Source organism: Pleurodeles waltl, chromosome 4_2 (assembly GCF_031143425.1).
Source record: "Pleurodeles waltl isolate 20211129_DDA chromosome 4_2, aPleWal1.hap1.20221129, whole genome shotgun sequence".
Taxonomy (NCBI): Eukaryota; Metazoa; Chordata; class Amphibia; order Caudata; family Salamandridae; genus Pleurodeles; species Pleurodeles waltl.
In genome coordinates, this window is record NC_090443.1 from 875418823 (window position 1) to 875441974 (window position 23152).

General features: G+C 44.9%; 1 protein-coding gene across 2 annotated transcripts in view; it reads left to right on the forward strand.

The window, feature by feature from the left end:
- The first annotated feature begins 647 nt into the window (after positions 1-647).
- The window catches only part of CZIB (CXXC motif containing zinc binding protein), a 75389-nt gene continuing 52884 nt past the window's right edge, over positions 648-23152 (forward strand). Inside the window, exons 1-2 of one of the 2 annotated variants that reach the window (XM_069232649.1) lie at positions 648-834; positions 15279-15362. In XM_069232649.1, the coding sequence (XP_069088750.1) occupies positions 829-834; positions 15279-15362 (90 nt within the window). In that variant the 5' untranslated portion in view covers positions 648-828. The remainder of the gene's footprint in view (positions 835-15278; positions 15363-23152) is intronic. The other variant, XM_069232650.1, reaches the window with a different exon arrangement.

A 23152-nucleotide genomic window follows, 5' to 3' on the forward strand; every position in this document is an offset into this window, starting at 1 on the left:
AATTGGGTTTTCTGATTCAAGTCTGCCTGTTTCTGAAAGCTGGTGATTTTAGCACCGCAAACCCTTTGTTGATGCCATTTTCAGGGAAAAAACCACAAGCCTTCTTCTGCAGCCCCTTTTTCCCATTTGTTTTTAAAAAAACGAAATGTTCACTGTATTTTGGCTAATTTCTTGGCCTCCTTCTGGGAAACCCACAAAGTCTGGGTACCTCTAGAATCCCTAGGATTTTGGAATAAAAGGGCGCAAATTTGAAGTGGGTAGCTTATGTGAACAAAAAGTTATGTGGGCCTAAGCGCGAACTGACCCAAATAGCCAAAAAAAGGCTCGGCACAAGAGGGGGGAAAGGCCTGGCAGTGAAGGGGTTAAATCGCGACTCCTGCCGTTTATAAACTAAAAAGTATGAATGGCCGATAATGTCTACACTGTTCTCAATATGTGGCACCTGTGCCATCGCTGAAGCCTTCCATAACATGTATCTGACCTTTTTTCTGCTGTAAAAAAAACAACTCAGAACCAAACATTGCCTTAATCACACCGCTGCATTTGAATGGCCATAGAATAATTCCACTTCAAGATGGCAGCCAAAGAGAGCGGCTCGCTCTCATGATCTAAAGCGAACCTCCCACTCCCGGCATCACGGTGGGATTGATTGACAAGCGGCGTCTGGCTAAGTAGCCACAGCTTCTGTGTCAGCGAACCCGTCAAGGGGGCGGGTGAGGGTGCAGCATAGCAGCAGTGGGCGTAGCAGTATTTCTAGCAAGAGAGTTAGAAGTGTGCAAGGATTGAGGAGGATCACGTAGCAGTAGGCTGAAAAGGAGTCATCTGGCCATGGTGGTAAGAACTGGTGCACGCCCTCTGCTAGTTATTTTTGTGGCTTCACGTCAAGTGTCTTCACGTCTTGTATTACACTTTCAACTAGTTTTTAGCTTTTAAGTAAGAGCAGTGCTGGGATGTTACGGCTGTACTGAAATGCCCTGCACGTTAGCTACAACGCCAGGAGTGATCACATCACATGCTGCTGCATGGCTGGTGTGTGCCTACAACCGCTGCTCGTGTCTTGCATTTAATTAATAATTTGCTTTGTGTGTTGTCATCTGTGCGTGCCTTGTTGCCTATGTATACCAGTATTGGTATATACTTTTCCTTTGAAACCCTGTGACTGTGTGTTTCATAGTGCTGACAGTTCTGTCAGTCGTTGTAGTGGCAACTCTTTTTAGGGTTTTCCCAGTGATTGATTTTGACCAGGTGGCTTGAAGGGTGGCCACATCTTTTGCCTCTGAATTGTGGTAGCTCTTGATTGTGTCAGGGGTTAATAGCTCTTGAATTTGACTATAGTGGTAGCTCTTGTGCACGTGTATTTATCTTTTTGTAGTGGTTGTTTTGCATGTGCGTTGTGTTGATGCAAGTTCTCTGCTGTGTGCATTGTAGTTATAGCTCTTGTCTGTGTGTCTTCTTAACGCGTGCTTGTAGGTACGATAGCTAATGCACCAGCTTGTTGTAGAGTCTGCTTTTTCCTCTGTGCATTATAATGATGGCTCTTCACTGTTCGTGTTTTGTTGATAGGTCTAACATGATAGGTCATCAAATGTTTAGTGCATCCCCTTTCCCAGTGTATATATAAAAAATAAAATTGCCCCCCCCCCCAAATTTTTCACAATTATATTAAAAATGGCAATGGGTAAATATATTTACACTTATTTATTCTCCCAGCCAGCTATAAATGACAAAACATGTTAGTGGAGGCCCATTACAGAGTGGCTTACTGCCGCTCATGTTTGTTCAGCTTAAAACAACCACTGTTATCAGCATTAGTATGCCCTCATAGTGCAATGAACTGTCCGTGCGGTAAGTTTCACATGAATTCTTAGGTTTCGTACCTAGAGGAGTCCTGATCACAGCTTATAGATTCATATATATATGAGCTTCAATATTTGAATGTTGCATAGTGTGATGGCTAAGTAGGTCCAGAAACATTTATTTTTGTATGTGATCCATCACTCCTAGACCTGATGGCCAAAGATGATAGATAGTCTGCCCTTTGTGTAAAGAAACAAACAAACAAAAAAAAGACCAGGAAGAATACTCACATCACGCCCTTGTTTCTTGGGACCAGTTCCCTGTGCAGCAAGAGAGATTTCTGCTTCAATGCCAACAATTAAAATTGCTCCCCGCCTCCCTTTGTGCTAGTAACACATCCGTAATTGGGGTGCAGTGTACCATACTATTGCCCTAATGCCAACACACCTCCTCCACTAATAGTAGTGATGACGCTTTAAAAAAACATAAGTCTGCATTTCTCAACACCTTCAGGTCATTTCTGTGTGGCAGTGGGGAAGCTGTCTCCGTCCATTTGTAAACTAAAAAATGAGAGCCCATATATCACCCCCTTCTGTGGGCCATATCTTTGACACTATCTATAGATTTCACTCTTTTCCACTTCCTCCTGGGCTATTATTCTGAGGGTCCAGGGGTTCAGATCATCAGGGCTTGGAACATGACCCCTTTTGGCCTCCTCTGTGCCACCCTGTGGCTCAACTGAAAGGCCATCTGCATGTTAATAGAAGTCGAAGTTAGCCTATTGTATGGGGACAAAGGTGCCCATGTGTTTTTCATTTTACAAAACATTTCCCGTACTTTATTACTAATATGTATTGTTTGAAAGTACTTGAGGCAACTCTCCTTCATCCAGGCTGCGACTGCCCTCACTCTGTTGTGGAAGTTGGCTTTGGCTGTGAGCGGGTCGTTAGTGAGTGAGATGATTAGCTGAATGTCGTTGGCGTATAGATGATGTTGAGTGTGTGGTGTCTGGCGATGGTGGCTAGAGGGGCCATGTAGAGGTTGAAGAGGGTGGGGCTCAGAGAGAAGCCTTACGGGACGTTGCAGATGGTCTTGGTGTCCTCTGAGTTGAAGGGGAGGAGACAGACCTTTTGGGTCCTGCCTGAGAGGAAGGAGGTGATCCATTCTAGTGCCTTGTCTCAGATGCCGGTGTCGTGGAGATAAGTATGTAGAGTGCTGTGGGAGATGGTGTCGAAGGCAGCAAAAAGGTCGAGGATGATGAGAGCCGCTGTCTCCCCGCTATCTAGGAGGATGCGAATGTCCTCTGTGGCGGCGAGGAGGGCGTTCTCTGTGCTGTAGTTGCTCCAGAAGCCTGACTGAGAGTGGTCAAGGATGTTGTAGAGTTCGATGTGTTTAGTGAGTTGTCTGTGACAGCCTTTTCGATGGCCTTGGCTGGGAAGGGGAGTAGAGAGATGGGTCTGAAGTTTTTGAGGTTGTCTTGATCTGCAGTTGGTTTCGTCAGTAAGGGCTTTATTTTGGCGTGTTTCCAGTTTTCTGAGAAGGTGGCAGTTTCGAAGGACCGGTTGATGATGTGCCAGAGCTTGGGTGCGATGGTGCTGCTTGCTTTGTTGAAGATGTGGTGGGGGCAAGTATCGGAGGGAGAGCCGGAGTGGATGGAGTTCATGATGTTGAGGGTTTCCTCGTCAGAGATGCTGGCCCAGCAGAGTAGGTGTTGGGGGTTTGGAGGAGCTTCGGTGGTGACTATGATGGTGTTGGGCGTGGGATGGTCTTGGGTCAGGAAGCTGTCGTAGATGTCTGCTATCTTACAGTGGAAGTAGGTGGAGAGGTTGTTGCAGAGTTCTTGTGAGGGGAGGATGTCTCTGGAGTTTGCTCTGGGGTTGGGCAGTTCGCTGGTGATCGCGAAGAGCTCTTTGCTGTTGTGTGCCTTGTTGTTGATGCATTCCTGGAAGGCGTTTCTCTTGGTGGTCCTGATGAGTTGGTGGTGTGTGTTTAAGGCTTTTTTGAAGGCTTCGTGTTTGGTGTGGATCTTGTCGGTGCGTCATTTCCTTTCAAGGCGTCTGCAGTTTTGTTTGGACTTCTTGAGGGCTGGGGTGAACCAGTTGTCTTTCCTTGCGGAGCGTCTTTTGTGGGGGTTTGTTGATGGGGGATAAGGTGTTGGTGCAGTCTGAGATCCAGTTGATGAGGTCCCGGGCAGCTGTGTTAGTGTTGAGGTCGCCTGGGGGGTGATTTGTTGAGGCTGGTGAGTAGCTGGTCCTAGGTTATCTTGTTCCAGCTCCTGTGGGGTGGTAGGTGAGCGAGGTGTCGGTCAAGGGATTTGCTGAAGGTGAAGTGGATACAGTGGTGGTCGGTCCATTGGAGTTTGGTGATGTGACTGATGGAAATGTGGTTGTTGGCGGTCAAGATGGGGTTGAGTGTGTGTCCAGCGGAGTGGGTAGGCGAGGTGATGAGTTGCTGGAGTCCAAGGTTGGCGAGGTTTTCGAGCAGCGTCGTGGAGTTGTCATTGGCGTTCTCCAGGTGGAAATTGAGGTCCCTGAGGAGTATGTAGTCCTTGGAAGCGATGGTGTCACAGAGTAGGGGACGGGGGACCGGCTGCCTGTTGATGAGGGTGCCTCGCAGAGTGTATTAGGGTTGGTTCCAATCTGGAAGTGGAGGCGTTCCATATTGGTTTTGGAGTCTTGGTGCTGGTGGAGAGGCATAGGGACTCTTTGTGGACAATGGCGATGCCTCCCCCAGGGCGTTTCGTGTGGTCTTTGCGGATGATCTTGTAGCTGTCTGGGATGGCGATGTCTGGAGCCGAAGAGGGGTTAAGCCAGGTTTCTGTGAGAAAGGCGACGTCTGGGGATGTGGTGTTGATGAGGTTCCAGAGTTCGATGGCATGCCTGTGGATGGAGCGAGTGTTGATCAGGATACATCTGAGGTTGTGTTCTGTTTTGTGGGTCTTCGGGGGTGGGCTTGAGTGATGGAGGCAGGTGAATTTGCAGTGGCGACAGATGCAGGGTCCCTTGGTGTTTCTTGGTGATGCCTGCTTACAGTTGTTGTGTCCTGGTTTGAGTGCGATGAGTGCTGCTGACGGGTAGCGGTGGTGAGTGGGAGGTCCATGGGTCCTGGCGTGGGTCGCGTATGGGCGCAGACGGGCTTGCCTTTGGTGCACCAGCGGCACGGCTGCACAGCGCCTGTCATTAAGTAGGAAGGGGGGGAGGAGAGGACAGTTGGGAGGCGGAAGTGTGAAACGGTGTGAAAAAGGGGGAAAGGAGGGCGGGGCAGCAGGGGCAGGGAGAGATTGAGAGAGAGGAGGGGGCGGGCCATGGGGGCAGCAGCGGCAGGGAGAAAGAGAAGCGCAAATGATAGGAAAGATGAGAAAAAGCTAGGCAAAAGATAGAGGAAAGCGCAGAAGCGAAAGGCACAATTAAAATAGAACACTCAGATAAAAACGAGGAGAGAGGACAGAGAAGAGAGAAAAGAGGCAGATGGCAGCTCAGCAGAAGAGCAGAGCTCTCCCACTAGACACTAAGGATAAGGCAAAAGCAGAAGCCTGCAGGTGGAGGAGGGCCTTGAACTTCTGACTGAGGTCAGAGTTCAAGTCAGAACAGGCTTCCACTTACTGGTGGAGCTATGCGGAGGCAGAACAGTTCACTGACCAGGTCAGTAAGGTCTATCCCCTACTCACACCTTCCCCACCCACCCACGAAAACATATCAGGGTCTCGTAGAGTGCCTAAAAGTAAAAGAGCTTACAGTGAGGGTTACCTGTGAATTGTTTGGCAGCCATCCGTTACCAGCTGCAGTCCAGCATCACTAAGACAGCGGAATGTGTGATCACCTGTAGTTGTTAACTCCAGTTTCAGAGTCAGACCTGTTGCGGAAAGGTATCTATGTATTTACTCCATCCTCTGTCAGCACTGATTGTGCCACCCTCTAGGGCCATGCATCTAGATGCACTCAGCACTGCCATTACAGGCCGAGTGTCCTAGTGCAAACCTAAAACTTAAACTCAACATTGCACTCTGTCTGGGTGCCCTGTTCACCATACACTGCATTTACTATGGGTTAAGTCACCCATCTGGCAAGCCTTATAGCCTTCATGCAGGGTGTTCCATATTATACGTGAGGGCATAGTTGCATGAGCAATATGCCCCCACTGTGTCCTTGCCAAACCTGGGACATAAGGAGTGAACAGAGCAGCCATTTTAATGCATGTGCTGGACACTGTTCAAACAAGAGTTTCCCAGCTATATGATGGCCACTCTGAACCCCGGGTTGTCTGGTATCAAACAACTCGGAATGATAAATCCAAACTGGTACCAGCTAGCAGTAGCTGGTCTCCCCCTTTGCAAACCCCCACTTTTGGAGGGAGCAAAGGTGGGAAACCACACAAAGTGTAGGGGGAGTGGTCTCACTGAGCGTGCACCACCCTATGGGCTTGCAGGCAAGGTAGACCCTCCATTTCATTTTTCTCCATGTTGAATGGCAGGAAAATAGCCAATGAGGTTTAGGGTAGTGAGCCTTCCCACAGGGAGTGGTCACTGTAGTGGGTGTAGCCACCCAACGGTAAGTCTCCCATTGGACACTACCAGGTTCCCCCTAAAATGCCCACTATAGTGAAATGTGTGTTTTGACCACTGACTTCGTGTTGCACCACTTTGCACCTGGCTTAGCTGTCCAGTGATCACCAGTTACAGACTGTTTTCGTATTAATTCACACCAAGGGCTTTGGCTGATAAGAGTGTAGTCAGTCGGCAGGGAATGGCCTTGCTTTGACTTGACATAACATCTTGGGACTGTGGCCAAATCCCAACATGTTGTTTTCAAAGCATGCCTAAACTAGCCAGCATGTTTGAATACTTCTTGAGGGTTTTTTCCAGAAAGGCCCTTCTTCGTTTTTTTAAGATATAAGAGAAACCCAGTTCGACAGTAGGAGGTAAAGAGACCTCAACCAGGATTCAGACGTCGGATGCCTGATATAGATTTCCCATGAGGGCGGAGATCTCTCCTTCTCACTGTCGAACTGGGTCATCGGCTTGCTGGCAGGAGAAAGATAAAGCACCTGATAGGCCCTATAGTGATGCATTTTTATTAATTATTTACTTTGGATTATAATGTAGATACATATATTTGCCTTGTATATTGCAGAGGAGAATAATTTGTGTATGATTTCATTTCATTGTTGTGACTATTTTTAAACGTGTGCATTCAACATGCTAATCTCCTTTTAGGAACCTTGTGTAGTGAAATAATAAATGTCCTTTTTGGACTAAGAAGTGCATTCCAGAGATTTTTTGTCAGTGCATGAGTATTTCAGTTCGCTCATTAGTGAAAAGCAAAACACCCACTAAATTCAGTATTTAGTGGGCACCACTAGACCAAAAAATCAGATTCATCAGGAAGAAAAGACAGCACCAAAGAACCCTACAGCACGAGAACAGAGGACTTGCTGCACCAAAAGAGGTTCCAAGACCTCTGCTTGCTGCACCAGAGTCCCGACAATAGCGGCTGCGGAGGAGCTGATCACTGGGCTGACCTTAAAAGACCCAGAGGACCTCCAGGCTTTGCAATAGCCCAAGATCTCCCTCCTGAGTGGAAGCACCACTGAAGAACAAAAAGAAACCAGCAAACCGGTGAGGGTCACTTCACCGACCGGCCGGACCCGATGACACCTGACGACACACCAACGACAGCCCAGACGAGACCTACAGGTGTGGCAAGTTTCTTGGCACTGCACCCTCTAGTGGACGAGTTACGCCAGTACCTTCGGTACTGGTCAGCTGACCTCGACAACCAGAAAACCAGCACCCTCGGAGCTGAAAAAGGATCAGGAGGAAGCCCCAGTCGAGGGACTTCAGCAACACCCCTGACCTCCCGCCAGAGTGCCTCTGTCCTGTAAGCACCCCTTAAAGAGAATCACCTCCAGCTCCAAAGGACTCCATTGACACAACTCTTGGATCACTAACTCGCCCTGCATCTGGCCACCTTGCAACGAGGAACCAGCTGTGCTCCATGTGTCCCTAACCCCTTGCGACCTCAACAGCCCAAGGGGACCCCAAGGCACCACCTTTAAATCTGCAAACCATCTCCTTTTCCAGGTGGCCCCTCCGAGTGGGCCTGTGCTAAGAGACTTTTCAGCTCTACTCCCACCGTAATCGGGAGCTGCCCGAGGCTCTCCACCTGGCACATGCAGACTACTTCGACCATCCTACAAAAGAAAAGACTGGTAACTCACCTGTGTGATTTTTATATTCATTTTATAGGTGGCCTTCCATTGATTCCTATGGTGTGTAATTACGCACAGAAAGACTAGGTTTATTAAAGCTTTAAAAAATCATAACTCAAAAAGTACTTAACATATCTTAACCATTTTGGTCTTATAAAGCATATAAAAGTCTGAAGTATTTTTGTTTTTAAATAAAATCTTGTCTTGATTTTTTCCTTGAGTGTGTGTGGTGCATGATAGATCCTGTGAGTACAACAAATTCTTAGCACATCTACTGGATTAGCCTAACTGCTGACCATCTACCTCAAAAACTGGAGCATTAGGTGATCTGATTTTTATCTCTGGAAACCATGTGGTTGCCAGGACCCCCTGCAAGGTGTGCCTAGCTTTGCACACTGCATAGAGGGCCAAATTCCTACTCACCCTTCCCGCTTCCCCTCCCTCTCCTGACCCTGTCCTTTGTCTTTGTGTTTCTTTCTTTCCTATTTTTGTTATCATCTTTCTCTTGCGTTCTCTTTCTCCCTCTGATTTTTTTTTTTTTTTCCGCCTCTCTACTCCCCAGCCGCGCTCCTATTCCTTCCCTGGTCAGCTTCCTGTTTTATTTCATTCTTTTCATCTCCAACCCTGTTCTGTTCAATACAGTTCTTTTTATCTGTTCACACGCTTGTACGTTTCAGTTTATTTTTCCTTCAATTTCTCTTTCCCCTGAGCCTTTTCTCCCTAGTTGTTGGCACCCCAAAGTAGTGCCTCCCCGGCTCTCCTCTGATGGGGTCCAGGGCCCTGCAGCCATGTACATGGAGTGTGGATAGTGTTTAAACCAAGGCGGGAGCGAATGATGGAGCGCTTTAAAGTATAATGTGGCACCTGCCACTGCTCTCTTTTTACATTTCGGCTAAGAGCAGCTTTACTGAATGTCGTCCCCCCCCCCCCCCCTTACCCCCTCAAAAAAAAAAATATATATATTTTTTTTTTTTCTTTCGTCAGCCACTCCTGATTCAGCTAACAAAAACAGTGAGCATTAAAACTGCATGTACATTACAACACTAACAAAAATGTGCACCATAAAATCATGATCTTTCCTCCGCTTCTGCACAATCCCACATAACCATCGCCCCACTCACCCCATCAGCCAGTCCATGGCCGCTCCTCTGGTGCGGACTCGGCTCCAGACCGGCCAGAAGTAAACACAGTACAGCAAGCCCACTCCTTGTGGACCCCGCTCCTCACCATATGCTTCTGTCCTTCTAACTAGGGGTGGCCGTCCGTCCGAGCAGTACTCCCACCTGCTCGTGGAACTCTGCGGAATAAAACATTTTCTAGCATTCGCGCTAAGAATTTTTCAATTCTATTAAGTACACGGAGGCGAGGATTATGCTTTTCTTTCCATGCTTTATTTTTAACAGCAGCCAATGAAATTCATGGAAAACAAAAAACTACATATCCCAACACTTGCGATATCACATGATGATCATAGAGGAGGAAGCCTATAAAGTGTTGCACCACACCCAGCCACTCCTCTTTCTTTGTCCAAAACTCGCAACAGATAAGTCAAAGTCTTAACATGAAACTTGAAAACGAAATCCTGAAAAACAGAAGAACTGGAATCCAACTTGACTGGAAGTAGAGCGAAACCAGCATGGGCTGAAACTACTTCTCGTCATTTCCTAGGAAAAAAGGAAAATTCAGGCCATAAAAACTGAATACCATAAAGAGATACTTATATCTACTACTAAACAGGGTGGGTTAGCACTGAAATACAGTAACTTGTACATGAACTTCAAGAATAATATGTACCACAATAAAACATACACAACAGTGCGGCGGGATAATCCTCGCCTCCGTGTCCTTAATAGAATTGAAAGATTCTTAGCGCGAATGCTAGAATTATTTTTAATTCTATGTCAGGACCGGAGGCTCAGATTATGCTTGTTCAAAGCTGATTCACAACTACCGATGCAATATCCACAATAGGTTTACAATACAAAGTTTTAAAAGTCGAAGGAGAAGACCAGTCTGCTGCCCTTAAAATGTCCTCTAAACGAGAACCCAAAGCCAAAGACTTTGAAGCCATAGCGCCTCTGGCAGAATGAGCACCAAAATTAGAAATATCAATGCTTGCTTCATTCAGTAACCAACGCATCCATCTAACGAGGGTGGCTGACGAAACAGGATGATACGGCTTAACTAATGAAATGAGTAATTGACCCCCCCCCATATCAGAACGAAACTCTTCTGTACTCACCTCGTAAGCTTTAAGACACTGCACCACACAAAGCTTGGGGTTGTCCACAAAACAGGGATAAGAAATGGCCTTCAGATTGCATTTAGTTCTACGTGAAATAGAAAAAGAAACCCCCTCAGGGGAAAAAACATAACAACATAGTAAGTTTAGCTGAAAGTTGTTTCCTAGACAAAAATCTATTGGAAGGCCAAGATTCTGAAAAACGAAGGACAATATTCACATCCCAAAGGGAAGCATAACGAGGACGAGGGGGATTAGCCAATCTGATACCCCTCATTAATTTACACACAATAGGAGACTCCCCAATGGGTTTACCCTCCACTGGTAAATGGCCTGCCGAAATAGCAGACCGATAATTGATAGAACGATAAGCTAGACCTGACGCCGCTAGAGAGGATAGGATATTTAGGACAAGACAGCAACCTGCTGAAGAAGGATCCGCACTCCTAGAACTACACCAAGAACTCTATTGCTTCCAAGCCAAAGCGTATCTCTTGTGAGTACTGGAGGACCAGAAACCTGCAATGAACTCGGAAGACTCTTTTTCGAAAGACCTGGGATGCTCCATCTTTCCCTGAAAGACGCTAAGCCACCAGAGATAGCTGACCCGACAGGATTAATGGTTGCAAAAGACCCAGAGGGTACTGGAGAAGGTTCTCCCGGAAGGGAAGAAGGATCGGATGATCGCAACTCAACTCCATTGCCAACGGGAACCAAGCTTGAGATCTCCAAAGAGGAGTCACCAGGACCAACTCTGCTTGCTGACGTCTGATCTGAGCCAAAACCCTGGGTATCATTAAGAAGGGAGGAAAAGCGTAACTCTGTTCTAGAGACCAGTCCTGAAGAAAGGCATCCGTCTTTGATGCTTCCAGATCTGGTCTCCAACTGAAAAAACGTTTTATCTGCCAGTTGAGGCGAGACGCAAACAGGTCTATTGAAAAAAGGACCCCACCGCGCAGAAAGAGTTCTGAAAACTCTGGGATGTAACCTCCAATAGCTGAAGTCTCTCAGGTGACGAGAGTTCCAGTCCGCCACCAAGTTGTTGGACCCAGGAAGGTACTCCGCCACTACTGAAATCCTGTGCTGAAGGCAAAAGTGCCAAAACTCCTTGGCTATCTCTGCTAGAATGCGGGAACGAGTTCCCCCCCAACTTGTTGACATATCTCACTGCCGAGATATTGTCCATGCGAAGGAGAATACAACAGTTGGCCCTGATGGGAGAAAGACTCTGGATTGCAAATGAGCCGGCTAGGAGTTCCAAACAATTGATGTGGAGGTTCATCTACGTGCTGGACCATCTGCCTCCCGTGGACACTGATCCGCACCGGGCTCCCCAGCCCCAACGACCGGCATCGGACTCTATCACCACGTCTGGGTAAGAGCTGAAGATGGTTCTGCCGTTCCAGGCTTCCATATGATCCAACCACCAATCCATCTCTGCATGAGACTCCTCTGATAGGGGAACCTGATCCGCATAACTGAGGCCCTTCTGAAGATGAGATATCTTCAAACGTTGAAGGGCTTGGTAATGCAAAGGACCCGGAAAAATCGCCTGAATCGAAGAAGAAAGCAGGCCCACCATGCGGGCAATCGCCCTCAATGATACAGTCTGTTTGGATAATAGAGACCTCAACTCTCTCTTGATCGAATTAATCTTCCCGGGGGGAAGAATCAATAGAGACTGTATCGAGTCTATCTGTTGAGAGGGAACCAGAATGGATTTCTGGGCGTTGATTATGGAACCCAGACTCTGAAGTAGAGACACTGAACATTCCAGATGAGACAACAGCAAGTCTCGATCCTGGGCCATGATCAGAATGTCGTCTAGATAAATTATTAATCGGAACCCTTGAGAGCGAAGGAATTCCACGACTGGACGCATTATCTTCGTGAAACACCAAGGGGCAGAAGACATACCAAAGGGGAGAACTTTGTACTCGTAATATTCGGTCTCCCAACAGAACTGGAGAAATCTCGGATGCGGAGGAAAAATAGGAATTGTCAGGTAAGCGTCCTTTAGATCTAAGCGGACCAACCAGTCTCCCTCTTGGAGAACGTCTCTCAGCAGATGGATGCCCTCCATCTTGAAATGACGATATAGTAAAAAACCGTTTAAATCTTTTAAGTTTAGAACCAGGCGAAAACCGCCACCTTTCTTGTCCACTAGAAACACCGGGCTGACAAAACCTGAAGGGTGACGAGAAACCCTGACAATGGCGCCCTTCTTTACTAGAGCTGAAATTTGTGCGGAAATGAGACTGTTCTTGAAGGGAAAAATATACTTTCCTGGGAAGGCACTGTTGATACGGGGACTCGTAAAACTCTAGCTTGAACCCCTGCACGGTCTCTAAGACCCAAGCATCTGAAGAAATCAGGTGCCAAGCCTCCAAAAAACTCTGAGTTCTGCCCCCCAACATTACCTCTGAACTTACAATCAAGCTCACCTGTGTCTCCCGACTCCTGGGAGAAAGATTGATGGCCTTTGGATCTCCCCCTGCGGAATCTGCCCCGACCATATCTTGGTCTTGACGGGTAGAAGGTAGAAGAGGAGTCGTCGTACTCCTGAAAACCTCTTCTTCCTTGCTGGTAGAAGCCACGTTGAGGGCCTTGTTGATTGAAGCGGTCGAAGGCACGCCCTCTGTAGCATCCGGCCCCTCTAAAAAGTGGACGCAGCACTCTCCTGATGGATCCTTGTGCCTTGTCCAAACTGGCGTAAGTGGGAACAAACTTGGAAAGTTCTTTCATAAAGGGGGACCCAAACGGCAAACCCTGGGCCACGGGGCCTGATTCAGATGCAGCGAGGTCTGCCAATTTGGGGTCTAGCTTCATCAACACAGATCTGCACCGTTCAGAAGATATGGCGCAATTGGCATTGCCCAAAAAGCAAAGAGTTCTCTGAGCCCAACCTACTAGAATGTCCGGGTTGTTAGGCTCACCCGACTCCTTGGCCTGAAAAGCCAACTCTAAAATCTTAGTTAAAGGACCGGAAATGTCCAACAGCTTATCCTGGCATCTGCGACAGGCACGATCAATACCCTTCTTTGGGTCTTTTGTGGATTTCTTGAGGAAAGTGACCAGAGTAGGATCTAATTCGGGGGTCTCTGTAACTTTGGAGGGAAAATCTGGTCTGGGACTCAGTCCTCACTCAGACCTCAGCCTGGAACGAATATCCTTATCGAAGCTGTGTCTAATGTGGGCTTCCACATAATCCGCCACCTCAGGGGGGTGGCAACCACAGTGAAGATATGGGGTGCACAATGTCCTCTGGTTCGAAAGTCAGAACCTTAGGGGTAGGAGCCTCCTGATGATGAACCTTCTTCTTGCGCTTACGAGGGGGGTCATCCCCCTGTTCGGAGGAGTGCTCAGAGGAAGAAGAAGCTGGGTCACTAACAGCTTTCTTTTGCGATCCCGCATTATAGTCCTGCTCCCTTGCCATGTTTCTTATAAGGGATTCAAAGTCCGCAGCATACGGGTTAGAAATCTGTTTAGAAGCTTGGGTGTTCGTTGAAAGGGAAGGATCCCCAATGGGTTGGATGCCCGACGGGGGTACCCAGCCCTGTTGTTCCACCAAACCCAAGAGATGGTGTTTGATTGGCTGAATGACCTGAGCTAAAGCCTGATTGACCGAGTGACGCACTCCTGCGTCAAGAGCATATACTAAATCTTGGTCAAAAGAACCAGTAGTATCATCCAGATAGTACAATTCCTCTTCTTGGTCATCATAGCCAGCCATACTGTAGGACAGCAGAAAGGGCTCCAAAGGAGCAGTATAAACAGTTGAAAAAAGCAGGGCAGAAAACAAATCAATTAGGATGTGGAGGGAGCTGCCCTGTGAAGAGGTAATTATATCCTTGTAAGCAGGCCCAGCCTCAATAATAATTTATTTCAACCCCAGTGTACAGGCACTGGGGTGTAGGTGGGGAGCTGAGCCGGTGAAAAAGTATGCAGTAAATAGACAGCGCTGCAGCACTTATTCATGAAGAGGAAGAACCTCTTAAGCACGCGCTCAAACGAGCGTGAAATGGCCTAGAAAGGCTTTAGGGTAATTATCTTGGCGCTCCGGCACGAGCGCTACAGGCAGGGGACCCCCTGGGGCAAGGTAAACAAGACACTCGGCCTGGCAGAGAAAGCGCTCGGGCTCGAGTAAATTACAGGCCCCCCGGGGCAGAGCACACAACACGCGGCTTCGCGCTGCGATCCGGGGCAGAATGAAGATCCGGAGAAGCGTGCACATGGGCTGCACTTGCACGCTGAGACCTCATTGGACTATGAAAACACAAGTCACTTTAGTTTTGCAAACATACACCTTCAGTGATCACATTACCAATTAACACTTTATAATGTAAAAGAGGGCATTTCCAAACAATTTGTTTAATTTGCATTTATTTTTCATGTAAGGTGTCGGTATTTTTTGTGCAGTTGCTGTGAAGGTGAAAAAAACAAGATACTAATAGAATATTTTGGTCTTTTAGCCATATCTTTGTCCCTGCCACTACAGGGCTCAGGATCACAGTTGCCATACTTTTATATGCACTCCAACCACTTCATGCAAATGAAGATGACCTCGAAATGCAATATATAAACAGTCACATTACGGGCCATCTTCATTTACAAGTACTTACTGAGGCATTTGCACCCCTGTGGGAATGCTGCCACAGGCCCACCCCTCCAGAAAGTATCACACGTCTCCATGTGTTTTCACATCAGTCAGACTATTCATACTTCATATTGAGCATCTTTCTTCTGTCACATATCCGCACATCATTTTTATGAGTTCTCTTTTTTACTCTTGCATAGTAACACCTCAACGGACTATTTCAGCCCCTTCCACGGAAACAGCATCATATTTTTGACACATTATACATGTGCCCACCAGCTACCACTCCCATCACCGCTTATTTTATCTTGATTTCCTTTCTTCATCTTGATTTCCTTTCTTCATCTACAATATAAGGCCCGCTTGACATTCTCACTTGTTCCTTTACTTTGCGATGCCCCTTGCACTCTAAAACCACTGATCTTTTATTTGCAGAAAATCGGGTTGCAGTTTAAGGCAACATTGGAACATGTCACAAATGTACGACCCCTGGGAGACGATTTTCGTTGGTTCCTAAAGGTAGGCACAATCTGTGGTTTTTTTTTTTTTTTTTTTTTTTTTTTTTTTTTTAAACAGTATGTGAAATAGACAGAAATTACAAACCATGTTCAAAATGTTTTGTACATAATTTCCTCTGCATACCGGAGGATGGGGCAAGGGTCATTTACATAAAACATCTTCAGAACAAATATTTTTGGCAAAAGAAAGAGTGGTAAAGATGAGTGACTCTGAACGCAAGCAATTTATTGAGTTTTGTACTAAACTTTTCTGAAAGTAATTTTGTCAAATAAAGCTGAGTGTCTCTGAAGGCAGACTGTTCATTACTTATCCTATTTAAATTACACCTTTAAAATTGCATGGACAACACGCAAAATATTAGGTACGTGTCTACAGTTATGCGTTTCACTCTAGAGAGAAATTTTAAACTGTTTCATCACAAAGACAATTCATACACCTAGTATTATAATGAACAAAAGAAAGGTATTGCAGTCTTTAATATTGTAGTATACAAAAAGTGATGGATGGCGTGCTTGAATTAATTTCAGCCACTGATAATTACTTAGGGCCGTATCCCATTCCATTGTTATTTTGCACACCATGCCACCTCAGTTTTGACCCAGCCATATACAACTGAGTCTTGACCCTGCTCCAGTGGGAACAATCCACTCAGAACTCCTAGGCAAGCACCTCACTGAACTGGAATTCAAGCAATCTAGGACCGCTTTCGCCCTGGTAGTGGCTTACCAGCCAAATATATCTTGGTTCCAGTGACAGTGTGCATGGGACACATGCGGGGCATACGTCCCTCTTAGGGCAACACACTAAAGTATACAAAACGTGATGGATCGAATCCTTGAATTAATCTCAGCTACTATTTTTTCTTTGTATTATTTTCATTCTCTCATTGTAAACTGCTGCTTAGTCTTGTGCAAAGTGCTCTGTCATCCTTTGTATATAATCCACGCTATTAACAGCTGATAAAATAAAAATACATATCAATGCATTCTAAAAGGAAATAAGTGCTTAATTTACATGTCATAAGATAGCACAAGCATTGGGTCTCACGTTTGCTCAAGTTAGAGCTATTAGCGTTGTAAATTCCTAACTGGACTTTTCTTGCCGCTTAAATTGAAAATGAAAAGTAAAACATTTGATATAAGCGAGCCGATTCGAGGTGCCACGGCCGCCATGAGCGCCAAGGAGAAACACAAAAGGAAGTTCGCTCACAGTCAAACGTAACAGCAGTTACCCATGTAACAGGGTCGATGACAAAACTACCCCAAGGAGGGACAAATGTAAAGCATTTACCAATGATAAAAGGATTTTGGAAAGGCAAGCCTATGATCAAGTGAAAGTGATGGGCATGCAGTGGGTGTAGTCAAAAGCCCACATATATATTACAACAGGCTAAAGCGCTTGCACATTTGACCTAAAAAAAAAAAGGATGCAACAAAGGGCAGGGAAGCGGTTATTGAATCAAATGAAAATGAGTAAGGTTGTGAACTCAACTGTAGGTTGAAAAACTGTTGTAGGATCCCTATGTCTCGCCATATTGGTTATCCTCTGATGGTTTATTGCTGACACCAGCACAATTTTTAGTTCAGTAATATCTCTGATTTCTTCAGTCACTTCGAACTGATTACATGCACTGCATGAAACTTTGGAAGCTGAGGAGTCCACTCTGAGAGAAAAAATAGCACATTAAAAAATCACAGTAGTCAAAGAAAAAGGAAGACAAGGAATAGGTTGATTATGGACAGCAGCTGTAAAGAGGGCTGGTTGATTCCTGGAAGCAGCTGGGCCATTCTTTGTGCACCACGTGTTTGCTTGTGTCAAGAAACAGGTTCGGGGCTACCAAGTAGACTATGTGTTGATTAGGTGCACCTGCCCCAGAACCTACTTTTTATGAGACTGTATTGACAGACGTTATAAAGGTTCTCAACTGCGTACAGAATGATTATCTGCTCAGGTTTTTCATTGAGTAGTCAATGCCAAATGTAATTAAGTGTAAATATGGATTGTGTCCCTACAGATATGGTGAACTCCATGGGAGTAGACCCAAGGCACTTGCATTCATTTATCTGAATAAGCTCATGGAAAAAAATAGATGGGAAGGTGATGGGCAACCCTAGCCACCTACCATGAGTATTATTAACCAGGTCCCAATTACCATGTTTTAGTTGTGCAACTTTGGGATAATTGTATTAATACGTCCAAAGAGAAACTCTAGTAGGAGTGGTTAATGTTGATTCTTATTGTCTGTACAGTTTTATGTAGCATTGCATTTTCTGCAAAACAGATATTTCAGCAATTTCCATTTCCTGTTGTTTTATACAATAGTAATTTGTGGGAGTGCTATTTAGTAGAAGATTCTGAATTTTTAGTTTTTTGCTAAATTCGTCGGATGTCATCAATCTAATTCTGGAGCTTATTTGAAAAATTGAGCGGAGTGAGTTACAAAGAGAGAGGGTGGGAAGATGGCACCAGACAAAATCGGAGAACAGATGTGAAAACAAAGGGGTAGAGGCCAAGAGCCACAGTATAGACCATTGTAACCTGGGTAGAACCTTCTGTATAGCGCTTAAAGAAACTTGTGTGCTGAGTTACCCGGGGTCTTTATTGGACTGGTAGAATTTCAGTGAACCAAACTTCATTCCTCATTAATGAGAGCTACGCATCAGTGGAGGACCGCTAGACAATTGGTGAGCCACTAGGATTCAAAACAGTTTGTAGGCCCGAGGAGCTGAAGTCAGGCTCATGAGAGCCTGGAGTAACACAAAGAAAACGTAAGGAGTAACTAAAAGAGTTTAGTGCTAGGAGTCTGGAAATAAAGGTGATCAGCGCAGACCATGGTACCCTGGGCAGTTCACTCGAGGAAAAGAGACACTGCAGTCATGAATGAAAAACAAACAGTAATGTATTTTATTAATTAGTTGCAATCACTACTCTACTAGTGATTGAGCTTTATTTGTAATAATAGGAGGATGTTCTGTAATTTCATTCTCAAATGGAGGCCTATTATGGTTCTTATATAAACAGGTAATATACAATACACATGAGATGAGAAATAATATTTCAATTTAGAGCTGATCGAAGGAGAAGCCAGGGCCTGTAGAGTTGCAGTTGTTTGGTTAAAGTTCAATAAACAGAAGAACTACTGGCAATGACAGTTGTGCTTCTTTTTTTTTTTTTTTTAAACTTTTTATTGTTTTTCTACAGACAAACGACATGTAAAGGCTTAATAGCATCAAAAAGAAGCATACTTAATTGGGGATTTCTAACAGCTTCCAAATCCAGAATTAATCTGATTCAAGGACACAGGCCTGTAGCGACGCTCGCATATTGATCAACACAGACCTCCCAGAAGTGACTCATATGGATCACATAATTAGACAATTCATGCCTGTGAAATTTCAGTGTTTTCACCATCACCATTCAGCACACAGCCAGCATCTGTCACCAGTTTTCAGAATAGTCCTGCAGTTTGTTATCCGTTTTCACATTAGGCTTGTGGATCTTTTCAGCCAATTCCCTGCACCCAGTTTTCTCAAACTCAAGGGAAAGTAGGGATTCAAATTGCTGCAGCTGTGCATTATTCACTTCTTGGGAAGCAGCAACGACAGGGCAAAGGGCCCTAAGCAACTGTTCCGCTTTCTTAGTCTAGGATGTATGCAGTGTTTAAAGGATATGATAACTATTTCCCTTCTGCACTCATCAAGGAGTTTGTCACCTGCCTCCATAATTTTGTAGCCATGTCGGTGGAAGAAGTAAGCACTTTTGGAGTGGCACTTCAGAGAGTCTTGTTACCTAGTGGAATATATGTTACTTAGTATTAAGGTGTAAGGTAAGCCCAGTGCGGTACTTTGAACTTTGACATTTTTATGATAAGCCACTACTTTATTCCATTCATTGTCCATTAGCCGCGTCTCAATGTTTTTCTCTCATTTCAGATGGATAGGTAGGAATGTGTTCAGTTGGTTGAATGATTTGTCAAATATAGAGATAAATCTTCCCCCCTGAATAAGACCTATAATAGCTGTTAGGGTGTCCATTAAAAGTGGATTTCCCAGGAATTTTTCCTAGGTGAGGTGGGCAGTTTTTGCACATCAAGTAAAAGCCTGAAATTGTCTAGTCCCTAACCATAATTGGCATCCAGTTTCCTTAAGTGACAAGAACCTAAAGTTGTCACTTTGGTCTTACGTTAGACAACATCCTCCTAACCATCCTTCTGCTGTTAACTCACACCACAATCTGGAAGTGACGAAGGCCCCTTTTGTAGCCCCACCATGAATAGAAGGCTTTTCGAGCCTAGTTCCATATCAAGGACCTCACTGAAACCAGATGAATCCTTGGCTTGCACTGTATGTTCTATACAAATGCCACACAGTTTTTCTTCAGACTTGACTACCTTGCAGAGGCAATTCCAGATATGCCTCACTCCTGCATCCAGGCCATCCAAACCTGCATAAGCAATGAATATTCTGAAACCTAATGCTGACAAAATTAGAGTATGTAGATGAGGCCTGGACTACCATGGGTCCAGCCTGCCCTGTCGACCTGGTCAAGAAACTTGACTTTCCGTCTGGACAAGAAGCCTTGAATGGAAGAGCAAGTGAGTGTGGTTGTCTTGGGGAGCATGCAGCAACAATGGTTCTCGAGAAAAATCTTGCTGGTCTCATCCCCAGGAACTGACAGCACCACTGGATGGTGCTGCCATTTTCTTTGGTCTGGACTGTGCCAATTCCTGTAAATTGTGACTGTTGCTTGCTAGATTAAAACCTGTCCAGTGGTGAAAATGTTTTATGAACTGCACAAAATTGATGTGTAACAAGCCCGGCATAAACTATTTGCGTTACTAGTGGAACAAAGAATTGTGTTTTAATCTGTGTGCCTGGTTCAGCGGGCCTTTATGGTATGGGTGCTCCAGCCATACAGGCCTATATCGTGAAGTATCTTCCATATCACCCCCTCTGCTTAGTCTGTCTTTTAATGGACTCGGTTTTGAGTTCCAAGTAGTCCTGTTAGGCAGGCCAAGCATTTTCCATTTTAGTGCTAAAATTATGCAATCTTCTCACACTTAGTACCCAAGCCATCCCAAACCACAGTCAACTCTATAAAGGTTTAAAGACACACCTTTTTGGTTAGTATTGTTTCTTTTTATGAAACACATTATGATACTTGCTTTATCTCAGCATCCAGATGGCCTTGGGTGAACGTCTGCTTACAAATATCTTATTTCTTCATTCATCTCCACTTCCCATTTGTTGTAGCAGCAACAAATGAGAGGCTCCGATCAACCTCCAGGTGACATCCTGCAAGTAGCGACTGTTCGCACTTAGGTGTCTCCTTCAACCATTTAGGTAAATGCTGTAATTAGGATGCCAAATAGTAACATTCAATGTCTCGAAGAGAAAGCACCCCCCCTATTCTGTGGGAGCCAATCGACTTGTTCTACTTTCTGTATCGGTGCTCGAGGGGAGGCTACCTCCTCCCCAAGCACGGATTCTAATGGGGGAGATACTGTTGGAAAGGGGAGAATCTGCCCACTGGATCTCTGCTCAAGGATCTCCGCAGGCGGGCGATTCCCAAGCAAGGATCCACCAGGTGCGCGATCACCAAAATAGAAGAGAGACCAAACCTTCAAGACCGCACTTCTCCGAGGCCCCTCACCAGCAATAGAAAAAGGGAAAAAACGATCAGAGATCGTTTCCCCGCAACGTGGTAAACCGCTGCGTCAAGCCACAAGAAAAAGATTAGCGCTTGAAGGCCGAAGCCGCACTTTCACACAGTAAGCCAACATGCATAAGTCACATAAACAATCAACAGCAATAAAGGGTCACTTATCTCTGGTGCGAAGCAGCAAAGAAAGAGGACGGACTTTGCTTGCTTCAGACTTTATAAGTAATAGTGCAGCCTGACTGGAGGGTCATTACGAGGCTGGTGTTGATGGGAAATGTAGTTTAGTGTTTTTTACTTTGTTATTGGCTGCTGTGTGTTGCAGTAAAGATAAGAGATGAGCATAATCTGAAGCCTCCAGTCCTGACATAGAATAATCTGACAGGGCTCTCCTGTTGGAAGTACAAGTTTTACTGAGAATATCAGACTCCATTCTCATATGGCTGAGAAAGATATTTTGAAATTGTGCTCTCATTTTAGCTTCTGGAGCATCTTCCATTACTTTTATGGGGAAAGCACGAGAAAACTGATTTCTCTCAAACATGATTCATGGAATCCCAGCAGAAGACTTTTTCACAGGGTAAAAATCACCTTAGAACACACCACAATTCCTAACAATAGTATGGTACCATCAACAAATGATTTATATTTTAACTAAAATCAGTTATCAACCTTTATATGTTCTCCTTTTTGTGACCCTCGAAACTGCCATTCACTGAAATGCATTTCGATGGGGTGCTATCATGTATATTGGTCCCAAGATGGCTGCCAGCATTTCCTGGTTGAAGTGCTGGCAGCCAATTCTGTACCATGAGATCCGTGCTTAGGCTCCTCCCAGTTACACAACTTTGGATTTCCTTTGATATCTCAAAAACTACTAAAACGATTTACACTGAATTAAAAAGGGTGCTTTCTGGATCAAGAACTAACTTTCTGCCAAATGTGGCGTCATTCCATCCAGTGGTTCGGGCTGCAGTGGTGTCTAAAATTCCCATGGGAATTGACATAGGAAACACACTTTTTTGGACCCCCCTTTTTCAGGTCCCTGCTTGACAGATTACCCTGAAATTTTCCATGCACAACTTTTTTTGGGAAAATTTCATGATGATTCGTCAAACAGCACCTAAGAAATAGCCAAGTCAAAAAAGTTTTTTCTATAGAAAATAGGTCCTAACTTTAATTACCTACTCGCTACTGCCAGTAGGTAATATATATATGGGTTTCACTTACCTGATACATACTTACTATTTAGTTGTAAAGACGTGTGGTAAAGCCACATGCATGGTAAAGACTCAGGTGGTAAAGGCAATGCATGGTAAAGGATGCGTGGCATTGGCATTTGTTGTAATGTCACATAAGCATAATCCTCGCCTCCGTGTCCTTAATGGAATTGAAAATTCTTGTTGCGTAAGCTAGAAAATATTTGATTCTCTTGTATTCTACTGCAGCCTCCTAGAGTGTTCTAAAGAACAACTAGAGTGCTAACAGTCTATCTTATGACAAAAGTGTTGCACACCTGAATCCATCTTGATTGCATCAAACTGTTAAAACTTAAAACATTTAATTTGGAAAGGAACAACATGAGGTGGTTCATTTTGTCAACGAAATTATGGTTGGTGCTGTATAAAGAAAAATGAGGACATGTTTTAAGTGAGTTCTTAAATATCTTCGTCTTCTATTTCATTAAAACATTTTGACATGAGAACTGAAACATGCACTTTAAACACTAGCAACAGACTGCCAGTTAACTCCCTGGTGATCAGCATCTTAGTGTTTTAATGAGCAGTTAGAGTGCTAACATTCTGAACGTATGCCAAAAGTGTGGCACATCAGAACGCCATCTTGACAGAATGAAGTGCAAAATTGAAAGCATTTTCTACTGAGGATACTGCAGTAAATAAGGAAATTAGGGGGTTTCATAACAAATAAGTCTCCTAAGATGGTCACCAGAAGAAAAATTAGCCCAAATGTAGCACACATACCGCCCAAATGTACAATGACAGAACTATGCAAAACTTTTATTTTTTTAATTTTCGTGCAGTTTTATATAGCGCAGACTTGACAGGAAGGTATTAGAGTACTTTGCATGAGCACCAGTTACATTACACAAGGACACATTCAGTTTAGTTTTA